Source organism: Solea senegalensis, unplaced genomic scaffold (genome assembly GCF_019176455.1).
Source record: "Solea senegalensis isolate Sse05_10M unplaced genomic scaffold, IFAPA_SoseM_1 scf7180000015903, whole genome shotgun sequence".
NCBI lineage: Eukaryota > Metazoa > Chordata > Actinopteri > Pleuronectiformes > Soleidae > Solea > Solea senegalensis.
The window spans coordinates 40,790-52,500 of NW_025321501.1; the positions used below are offsets into that span (position 1 = coordinate 40,790).

General features: G+C 44.2%; 1 protein-coding gene across 1 annotated transcript in view; it reads right to left on the reverse strand.

Annotated features, from left to right (window-relative positions):
• Window positions 1-4,586: 4,586 nt before the first annotated feature.
• Window positions 4,587-11,711, reverse strand: part of LOC122762653 (DC-STAMP domain-containing protein 2-like) — a 7,520-nt gene continuing 395 nt past the window's right edge. Inside the window, exons 2-15 of the mRNA XM_044017846.1 lie at window positions 11,173-11,603; window positions 10,955-11,056; window positions 10,564-10,758; window positions 10,037-10,102; window positions 9,749-9,962; window positions 9,486-9,643; window positions 8,621-8,785; window positions 8,377-8,544; window positions 8,009-8,109; window positions 6,746-6,891; window positions 6,533-6,666; window positions 5,546-5,639; window positions 5,130-5,297; window positions 4,587-5,051 (exon numbers count right to left, since the gene is read on the reverse strand). Coding sequence (XP_043873781.1) covers window positions 4,874-5,051; window positions 5,130-5,297; window positions 5,546-5,639; window positions 6,533-6,666; window positions 6,746-6,891; window positions 8,009-8,109; window positions 8,377-8,544; window positions 8,621-8,785; window positions 9,486-9,643; window positions 9,749-9,962; window positions 10,037-10,102; window positions 10,564-10,758; window positions 10,955-11,056; window positions 11,173-11,603 — 2,320 coding nt within the window. The 3' untranslated portion in view covers window positions 4,587-4,873. The remainder of the gene's footprint in view (window positions 5,052-5,129; window positions 5,298-5,545; window positions 5,640-6,532; window positions 6,667-6,745; window positions 6,892-8,008; window positions 8,110-8,376; window positions 8,545-8,620; window positions 8,786-9,485; window positions 9,644-9,748; window positions 9,963-10,036; window positions 10,103-10,563; window positions 10,759-10,954; window positions 11,057-11,172; window positions 11,604-11,711) is intronic.

The following is an 11,711-nucleotide window of genomic DNA, read 5'->3' on the forward strand; positions in this document are numbered from 1 at the left end:
AAGACATAAGAGTGAAAAAAAAAACTCTTATTGATCAGCTGATCAGAAAAACCTCATCAGTTTTATGTGAATTAATTTCATCAACTGTTTCATTTGTTTTGAGGAAAAAAGTCAAACTTAGTGAAAATATCATCTGGGCTTAGTAAATTAAGACAAACACACATCTACATGTATACGTATATGTATAAATGTATATATACACACAAAGGGTTTGAAATGTAAAAAACACAAAATTACACATCATTAATCTTGTAAGTTTTTGTAAATATTGTTTGTCAAGTTGTAAAATGACAATGAAAACTGTATTTTCTTATTTTTCAAGTGTTAGAATACATATACAATATATAATATAATATAAGACGTGTTTTTGCTGTATGTGATAAGTACACACGTTTATGTTTTATTTTTGGTCCAACTTTTGAAAAAATGAATGAAAAATAAATGACTGTAAAAATTCACATTAACAATGTGACCGAATGATTATGACCTTTATTCATGTTGTCATCAGTTGAAATGTTTGTTTTTCACAGTTTTCTTTCTTTCTTCATTGACTGAGTCAGTTTGGTCGTCTGGACGGACGGCGTGACCCTGATGATGTCACAGTGATGATGTCACAGCAGAGCGCAGCTGCACGTGCTGCTCTTCTTCTGCAGAGTAGGAACGATAGTCTTGAACAAGTCGATCGTCTCCACGTTAATCACCGTCCAGAAGTTTTCAAACGAAATGTTGTCGCCGCTCTTTACGTTCATCTGATTCAGAACCTGAGGCAACTTCTCTTCCTTCTCCACCATCTGCACACACACACACACACACACACACACACACACACACAGACCCTTTAACTTTGACTTTAAAAAAACGGATGTATTTGTTCCTAGCAGCAGAAAGTGTGTGTGCGTGTGTGTGTCTGTGTGTGTCACCTTTTGTATTCCAGCCTGAAATATTCAGATAAATATTAATAATATTTTATGAGATTTTAGCCCTTTAAAGATCAGTGTTGCACAACTTGCAATGCAAAATCAATGATCATTGATTTTTTAAAAACATTTTCTGCTTTTTTCATTTTAGAGATTTTCTAATGTAACGTAAGTTTGTAGCAGATAATTCTTACATGCGTACGACTGTTTTAGTAACGATTCAATCAGCTGTTTAATCATTCACTCTGTGCTCCATAAAAACAAAGAAATCATTCAAACCTCGGCAAATCTGGGCATCTGTGTGGAGATCATGGTCTGGAACTGTGTGATGTTCATGTCCGCTGAGCCACCGGCTGCCTTATGAAACTCACTGACCAGAGTGTGGATGGCCAGCTCCAGATCTGACAACTAACCAACAACAGACACACAACAACCACAGAGAGACACACAACAATCACAGAGAGACACACAACAACCACAGAGACACACAACAACCACAGCAAGACACACAACAACCACAGCAAGACACACAACAACCACAGAGAGACACACAACAACCACAGAGAGACAGAAAAGGTCAAACAGATGTTTTGCAGCTGCAGTGTGAGAATAAAAAGGGGGTGTTGACTGGAATCTATGTGTGTGTGTGTGTGTGTTGTGAAAGAGGGTGGTGGCTTCAGAGCTGCTGAACAACACAAATGATCAAGATTATGTTTCACACACACACAGACACACAAAGAGTCAGAGGACAAGGACACACTCTGTCTGTCCATCTCTGAGACGCAAAGAGACACCTGAGCTCAGGTGCATCATGTGACTGCTGCACGGCCACGCCCCCCAGGATGAGCCACACAGGGATAGTTCAGATTTTAGCCACTTAATAAAGACTCATGTTATAAAATCTACAATCTCTATGTCACATGATCACGTCTTTATTTCAGTTAGACAGACTTTTGTCTCTGCTGCCTTGTGTGGTCACTTTGTGTCACTGAGGTCAACCAGAAAAAGGGTTTCAAACACTGAAGTGACAAAATAAGACATTTGAACTTTGTGATGGAGGCAGCAGTGTGTGTGTGTGTGTGTGTGTGTGTGTGTGTGTGCATGTGGGAGAGTGAGTGATTTATGGAGCAACATAAACTTCACATTTTTGGTCAGAAAATAAAAGAAAACATAATTATTGTGTTAGTCCAACTGAAATTGTTCTCATGTTGTCAAAGTTGGATGAAGACACAGATAATGAGGTTGGTAGTTGAATTACTGTTGTATGTTTAAGTTCAGTCAGAATCACACAGTGTAACAACGTTAATGTTAAACATTAAATGGTGTAAATGAGTGATTAGCTGACAAAAACACTGAAGCACAAACTGCCTCATAATTAACCAGCAAATACATCAACACACCAACTGAACGCTGAAGTCACGGCTGTTAGTGGCTCAAATCTGTTTTTCCTTGTGTTGCCAGCAGGGGGCGCTCACAGCACAGTCAGCTCTGATGCCACAGAGTAAAAACTACATGAAGCAGTTATTTCGTCTTGTGCAGAGTACATGGTAGTAGTACTACTATACTTTCATTTGAAAGTATCAGCCAACACATGACGGAGGCCCCTCTCAATCTGATCAACACTGATCAATTATGAACATGTGGATTTTCTTACCTTTGTTTCCATTTGTGCAGCTTTGATCCAGATAGAGAGAGACACTCACACTCACACACACACAGTGTCACACCCTGAGCACAGACTGAGTCAATCTACACACTGTTTCCTGCTCAGAGTCCCTGACTCCTCCCACTCAACACACACACACACACACACACCCACCCACACACGCACACACACACGCACACATGCGCACACACACACATTCACGCACACACACACACACACACTGAAAACAGGGTGTGAATAGTTGTGTCTTTTCTGACATTCTGTAAAGTGTCCTTGTGTCTCAGCTTAGACTGTTAACAGCCACACCCAAAACACACACACACTCACACACAAACACACACTCACACACAAACACACAGCTGACCAGTATAACCAGTCTGTCTTACAGGTTATTATGTTGCTGTTATGTGTAGCTCAAGGACACCAACTAATTTTTCATGCTACAAGATCAAACTCAGAGTTAGTGCAGAGATCATGTGACAGACACTGATCTGACACTACACACAAACATTCACATCATTGTTTCAATGTTTCTAACATGTGATCATACCTCAGTCGGTGGTGTTTTTATCATATATACCACAGTAGGTGGTGTTTTATCACATATACCTCAGTCGGTGGTGTTTTTATCACATATACCTCAGTAGGTGGTGTTTTATCATATATACCACAGTAGGTGGTGTTTTATCACATATACCTCAGTCGGTGGTGTTTTATCACATATACCTCAGTAGGTGGTGTTTTTATCATATATACCTCAGTAGGTGGTGTTTTATCACATATACTTCAGTAGGTGGTGTTTCATCACATATACTTCAGTAGGTGGTGTTTCATCATATATACCCCAGTAGGTGGTGTTTTCATCATATATACCACAGTAGGTGGTGTTATATCATATATACCTCGGTAGGTGGTGTTTTTATCATATATACCTCAGTAGGTGGTGTTTTTATCACATATACTTCAGTAGGTGGTGTTTCATCACATATACTTCAGTAGGTGGTGTTTCATCATATATACCCCAGTAGGTGGTGTTTTCATCATATATATTGCCTCAGTAGGTGGTGTTTTCATCATATATACCTCAGTAGGTGGTGTTTTATCATATATACCTCAGTAAGTGGTGTCTTCATCATATATACCTCAGTATGTGGTGTTTTAGCATATATACCTCAGTAGGTGGTGTTTTATCATATATACCACAGTAGGTGGTGTTTCATCACATATACTTCAGTATGTGGTGTTTCATCACATATACTTCAGTAGGTAGTGTTTCATCATATATACCGCAGTAGGGGGCGTTTTTATCATATATAGCACAGTAGGTGGTGTTTTATCATATATACCTCAGTAGGTGGTGTTTTTATCACATATACCTCAGTAAGTGGTGTTTTCATCATATATACCTAAGTAGGAGGTGTCTTTATCACATATACCTCAGTAAGTGGTGTTTTCTTCATATATACCTCAGTAGGTGGTGTTTTATCACATATAACTCAGTAAGTGGTGTTTTCATCATATATACCTCAGTAAAGTGGTGTCTTTATCACATATACCTCAGTAAGTGGTGTTTTCATCATATATACCTCAGTAGGTGGTGTCTTTATCACATATACCTCAGTAAGTGATGTTTTCATCATATATACCTCAGTAGGTGGTATTTTCATCATATATACCTCAGTAGGTGGTGTTTTGTATATATACCTCAGTAGGTGGTGTTTCATCATATATACCTCAGTAGGTGGTGTTTTAGCATATATACCTCAGTAGGTGGTGTTTTAGCATATATACCTCAGTAGGTGGTGTTTTAGCATATATACCTCAGTAGGTGGTGTTTCATCATATATACCTCAGTAGGTGGTGTTTTTATATATATACCTCAGTAGGTGGTGTTTCATCATATATACCTCAGTAGGTGGTGTTTTAGCATATATACCTCAGTAGGTGGTGTTTCTTCATATATACCTCAGTAGGTGGTGTTTTCATAGCTAATTAAAGAAACAGCAGATCAAATATTTTATTCCCTTTCACAATATCGACTGTGTAACTATGGCTTCACATCAGAAAAGGTCAAAGGTCGCCTTCTGCCTGCTGACCTTTATCACATTCACGTTGTTAAGGTGATGACCTTTGACCCTTCACTTATCTACGGATCTGATGCTTCACGTGTTTCTGTCTTTCATTTGATTCTCTGACAACTTTATCACCAAATTAAACATGATTTACCATCCTGGACTGGATCCTGGACTGGGCTCTAGACTGACTCCTGGACTGGTTCCTGTACTGGGATCTAGACTGATTTCTGGACCGGGTCCTGAAGGGTTTGGGGACAGTCTGGTCTCTGTACGACGACTGTGAGCAGCGCCTCCTCCTGGTGCCTGCTGGATCTTGGGGAGTAGATGGAGTAGAAGGATCCGTTGCTGTGGGACTCTTCAGAAGTGGTCTGGTCCTGGTCCTGGTCTATTTCACTGAGCACAGACAGAGTGGGAAAAACATGATCACAGCGTCTGAATTCCCTTGTGTTGTTATTGAGTCTTGAGTCATACCTGAGCTCCACCCTGACTCCTCTATCTGAGGGCTCACTGGGTCTGGGTCTGCTCGGTGTTGCCATGGCGACCCTCCTGTCCGTCAGTGCCCTGACCCGCGGGTTGGTGATATGGTTTGACCTCAGCGCTGCCGACCACAGAACGAGCTGCTCGTCATCGCTGGAGTCGCTGAGGCACGTATGAGAGTGAGTCAGCAATATTTAGGAAAATGATGACTTGCAACATTGGAACAGTGGAAATCAGCAGTAATAAAGTGTGAGTCAGCAGTTCTGTTCACGTGTTAGTGAGATGAACGTGATTCAGCTACAATTTAAGCCTGAGTCAACAATATTAACAGTTACTGATATTAGAATGAAATGAGTCAGCAGTTTTTTGTGCCTCACATGTGATCATTGTTTAATAACATAAGAACTCACAGCTCCTCCTCGTTGTCTTCTTGGAAGGTCAAAGGTCGAGTACAGACAACACACATGTTTCCCAAACTGTCAAAACATGGCCGACAGAGCAGTCCTGAAAAAAGCAGACAGGAAGTGACACATTTCTATCACAATAAAAGCTTTAAACTGGAGCTGTGTGTGTGGGCGGGTCAAAAACAGCAGAAGCTCCTCCACCAGTGCTGAATAAGAGGAAACACTGACCTCAGGTCTGCTTTCTACCTGACAACAGCTGAGTCAACATCACCTAGAGCTGCAGGACACGCCCTCAGGACACGCCCTCCGGACATACACACACACACATTTTACAGTTTCACAGTTAAAGAGTTGTACAGTTAGTGTATATGTCCCGCCCACTTAGTGTTAACAGTAGATAGAAACTGACTTATTACTTATACTGTGTTTATATACAGGTGTTGATCATATTTATATACAGGTATTGATCGTGTTTATATTCAAGTGTTGATCGTGTTTATATACAGGTGTTGATCGTGTTTATATACAAGTGTTGATCGTGTTTATATACAGGTGTTGATCGTGTTTATATACAGGTATTGATCGTGTTTATATACAGGTATTGATCATTATATACAGGTATTGATCGTTTCTATACAGGTGTTGATCGTGTTTATATACTGGTGTTGATCGTGTTTATATACAGGTGTTGATCGTGTTTATATACTGGTGTTGATCGTGTTTATATAAAGGTTTGATCGTGTTTATATACTGGTGTTGATCGTGTTTATATAAAGGTTTGATCGTGTTTATATACAGGTGTTGATCATATTTATATACAGGTATTGATCGTGTTTATATACAAGTGTTGATCGTGTTTATATACAGGTGTTGATCGTGTTTATATACAGGTATTGATCGTGTTTATATACAGGTATTGATCATGTTTATATACAGGTATTGATCGTCAGACTGACGGACGAAACAAAAAATACAGGTATTGACTGCGCTCACCTGGACACTGTGGGACATCACACTTGACCGCGTTGACCGTGTCCTTGGACTTCAGCTCTTCTCCACAGCTCAGACAGGTGAGTGGTGATGTCACCCCTAGGAGGCGGGACAAGTAAACTCCTCCTCCAGGTAACCTTATACACAGAAACAACATGTTATTTTCAGGTCAAAAATGTCTCCACTTCCTGTCGACTCGTGAAAGGATGTTTGTACCACAGTAGAAGGGTTTGAAGAAGACTCCTCCCTCTTCCTGCTCCTCCTCCTTGGTCAGCCAGGCTCCTGACCGCACACCTCCTCAGCGCCGCCCCCTCAACCTTCCTCTGAGCCAGGATCTGCTGATGGAGGAACTGAATCCTCTCCTGACAAACAAGGGCCACAAGGGGGAGCGGTTGTTCACAAGCTCATGATTTATATAAACAATATCTGTGTATATGTAGACTGTAGTTCAGGTCTCAGGGTTGTTAAGGTCTCAGGGTTGTTCAGGTCTCAGTGTGTTTCAGGTCTCAGGGTGCTTCAGGTCTCAGGGTGCTTCAGGTCTCTGGGTGGTTCAGGACTCAGGGTGCATCAGGTCTCAGGGCCGGTTCAGGTCTCAGTGTAGATCAGGTCTCAGTGTAGTTCAGGTCTCAGGGTGCTTCAGGCCTCAGGGTGCTTCAGATCTCAGTGTGCTTCAGGTCTCAGGGTGCTTCAGGTCTCAGGGTGCTTCAGGCCTCAGGGTGCTTCAGGTCTCAGGGGTGGGGGTCTCTGGGTGGTTCAGGACTCAGGGTGTCAGGTCTCAGGGCCGTTCAGGTCTCAGTGGGCTTCAGGTCTCAGGGTGCTTCAGGGCTCAGGGTGCTTCAGGTCTCAGAGTGCTTCAGGCATCAGGGTGCTTCAGGCCTCAGGGTGCTTCAGGCCTCAGGGTGCTTCAGGTCTCAGTGTGCTTCAGGTCTCAGTGTGCTTCAGGTCTCAGGGTGCTTCAGGCCTCAGGGTGCTTCAGGTCTTAGGGTGCTTCAGGCCTCAGGGTGCTTCAGGTCTTAGGGTGCTTCAGGCCTCAGGGTGCTTCAGGTCTCAGGGTGGACGGGTTCAGACTTGTCTTCTTCATCTTCTCTAACTTTCATTCTGCAGATTCTTCACATTCTTTAGTCTCAGAGTGACCTTTAACCCACAACAGCTACTGTCTGTCTGTCTTCACCTGTCTGTCTGCAGCAGCTCTGCTAAATTGTGATGCTAATTTCAATACAGCTAACTAAGAGAGCTACATCCGTGACATCTTCTTCACTGCAGTTTGCTTGTTTGTAATTGCAGTAATTAAGCAGTTTTACTGCTGTTTACTACTTAACCCGTTAAGTGGTTTAACAGGTTAAGTAGTTATAGTAGTATAACAAGTAATAACCTCTGAATACTTACTACTACTACCTGTTAAACCCTTTAACGGGTTAAGTATATTTATATATACAGTATATCTATATAGATATACACATACAGTACACACACACACACCTGTTCTCTGTGTGGATAATATGAAGCACAGATGAGTCGTGGGCAGCGCTGAACAAATCCTCCAATCAGAGAGACGAGCAGAGCCTGACCCAGCAGAAAACCTGTGGCAACGTGAACACATGAACACATGAGAGCATAACACCATGAACATGAGTATGAGAACCCGAGAATATGAGAGTATGAGAACATGAGAACACAAGAGCATGAGAACATAAGAACATAAGAGTATGAGACCATGAGAACATGAGAGAATGACAACATGAGAGTATGAGACCACAAGAACATCATAGTATAAGAACATGAGACCAAACTTTCTCAGCTGCTCCACTGGTGCAGTGATTGATGAAGTGATGATGTCACTTCCTTACCCAAGAGGAGGCAGGTGTTGTGGTCGGGCTCTGATGGCTGCAGCAGACACTTCCTGCTGATCACTGTGATGTTCCCTTGCTGTAGGACGTTAAATGAGGACACCAGGTCTCTGAAGATGTCCGAGGCGAACCCGGAACCATTCACCTGCATCGCCACGGTGACCGGAGCTGACGCAGGAGGACAGAGCCGCTGTCATGGTTATTGTATCACAGTCGCTTTCACGCATAGGACACATGGACTCACCTCGGGCCACCACGTCCTCTGTCACCAGGTGGCGCACTTGATCCAGGACCCAGAACACCAGGAAGTCCAGTGCCACCATCAGGCTGCCCACCACTAAGTGTTTGAAGACTGAGACCACACCCACCAACACAGCCCGCTGCTCGTTACTCGACAGAGACCACGACACTAGACAATAGACAAGACGCTTCAGCTAAACATGACTCAGCATGTTTGTCCTCTGACATCATCAAACATTGTTCTGGTGAAGTGAGGGAGACCCCTAGTGGCATAAATGATATACTGTGCACTTAAGTCAATCATAAGAAGAAGCACACTTTAGAAATGCATCATTCAAACTCAAAATAATCTTTAGCTGCAGGTCACACGGTGGTGTAGCGGTTAACACTGGTGTTTCTGCGGGAGTTCTCATGTTCTCCCCATGTGTGCGCAGGTTTTCTCCAGCTTCTCCAGCTTCTCCAGCTTCTCCAGCTTTTCCAGGTTCTCCAGGTTCTCCAGATTCTCCAGGTTCACTAGCTTCTCCAGGTTCTCCAGATTCTCCAGGTTCCCCAGCTTCTCCAGGTTCTCCAGATTCTCCAGATTCTCCAGGTTCCTCCCACAGTCCAAAAACATGCAGATTTGGAGATTGAGTAAATTGGACACTCTAGATTGAGAGTGGATGGTCGTTCGTCTCTGTATCCCTGTGACAGACAGGTGAACTGTCCAGGGTGTGACCCCGCCTATGGCCCTATGTCAGCCTCTGTGACCCTCATGTGGAGGAGAAAGATCTTTAGCTGAGCTCTGCTCTAAATGCTGCCCTCTACAGTTCAGTCAGGCATGAAATCTCTCACACACACGCACACACACACACACACACAGGTGTACTGACGTGGTGAGATGTAGGTCTTGGCTTCTCTGCGTGTGATTGGCAGAGCTGTGGCTCCGCCCTCTGAGGTCACCTGCTGGTCGAGCTCTTTAAACTGAGCGGTGATGTAGATATTGTCAAAGACGAGGTCGCGGAGATACTGACGTCTGTACTGCGCTGCCCTGCTCACACACACACACACACACACACACACACACAGGTGTGTTACAGTGTAGTGCCCCCTGTTGTCTGCCCTGCATGTCACAGCTGTAGGACACATGTCTGACCTGTAGAAGGCGAGGGTGAGCAGCATGAGGCCGGCGTATTTTAACGGCTCGCTCAGTCTGCGAAACAGCTGCAGGTCAGAGGAAATCTCCGCCATGATGTCCTGCGTCATCTGCTGAGGACTGCGGCTGCTGTCGGCGTCCAGGTCAAAGGTCACTGAGGCCGAGATGTTGAACTCAAACTGGCGCTTCATTCGCTCGAACGCTGCAACCACGGCTGAGAAGAGACACGGAGACGGACTGAGCAGAAGAATCATCAATGTTTACCAAAGAAGACATGAAGACACTCACGAGTTGCCAAGCGTGTCCTCAGGACTCTAGCCACGTAAGACGGGATGAGACAGAAGAGGTCTCCAACTGAGGGACACAGAGATAGAATCACAGAGAGACAATCACAGAGAGACAATCACAGAGACAATCACAGAGAGACAATCACAGGGAGACAATCACAGAGACAATCACAGAGAGACAAACACAAAGAGACAAACACACAAAAAGACAAAAACACAAAGAGACAAACACACAAAGAGACAAACACACAAAGAGACAAACACAAAGAGACAAACACACAAAGAGACAAAAAGAACAAACACAAAGAGACAAAACACACACAAACACACAAAGAGACAAACACAAAGAGACAAAGAGACAAACACAAAGAGACAAACACAAAGAGACAAACACAGAGACAAACACAGAGACAGTCTTCAGAGGCTAAATGTGTTTTTCTTTTTTAGCCGAGTGAGCTAAACTTAGCTTAGCTTAACTCAAATGAAAACAAAAGTCAGAGATGTGTACAACAGCAGCTTCACACTGACCATAGGCGATGTTACACAGCGGCATGAAAGCGCTGATGATGTCACACAGGAAGTTGAAATCTCCCAGCAGGTGGCTGCAGTCGCTCTGAGCCTCGGTGAAAAGTCTGCGGCACTTCCTGTACGGAGAACCCACTTTCTCGTTACACACGTCTCCAATGTCCGCCAGGAAGTGGAGGACGTTCCTCAGGATACGAGCTGGGGGTCAGAGGTCAAAGGTGAGTGTGAGCACACCTGTGTGATGAAGTGTAAAGTGGTGAAGTGATGAAATGGTGAAGAAGTGTGAAGCGAAGTGTAAAGTGGTGAAGTGTGAAGTGATGAAATGGTGAAGGGTGGTGAAATGATGAAGTGTAAAGTGGTGATGAAGTGGTGAAGTGGTGAAGTGAGGACTCACCAACATGTCGGACGCCGTCAGTCAGAGCAAAGATGAGATTTTGAACTCTGTTCGCCACAGAATAAACGTTAGACGAGATTTCTCTGATTCTGTCCAACGCAGCTACACACACACACACACACACACACACACACGTCAGCTGCCCGTAACCCTAGCAACAGTATTTCACTGGTATTTTCAGAAGCATATTGTTGATATTTTTTGTGGGCGGGTCTTACAGAAGAGGGGCGTGGCTGATCTCTGCATGAGTTCTTGTGTCTGATTGGCTGTCAACTCCGCTCCACACAGCAGACTGGCGGCGGCTCGCTCCGTGTTTTCAAACACGTTTGTGATCGGTCCAGACACCAGCAGTGACACAAACAGGAAGAGCAGGAAGTGCCTGCCGCGAGCCGAGCACAGCGACGGCAGCATCACCGTGACGACGGCCCTGACTGCGGCTGACAGGCCCATACTGAAGGAGGCGGGCAGCGCCACCACCAGGCTGCTGTGGACACTGACCCACAGAGACTGCTGCTGCACAAACACAGCCATGACACCGTACACACATGCTAACAACAGCCCCGACACAAAGCCCACAAGACTCCACCCACCCTCCACCATGTGACCTTTGACCCTCCTCCAGGTGAAGCGATGAGACAGTCCTGCTGACCTGTGGACAGAAGCGAGACGTAAAGGATCTCTTCAGCACCTCCTGCAGGCTGTAACGGTGATAACAGCTGAGACATCTGAGCTCTACTCTGACTGGAATTTAAAGGGA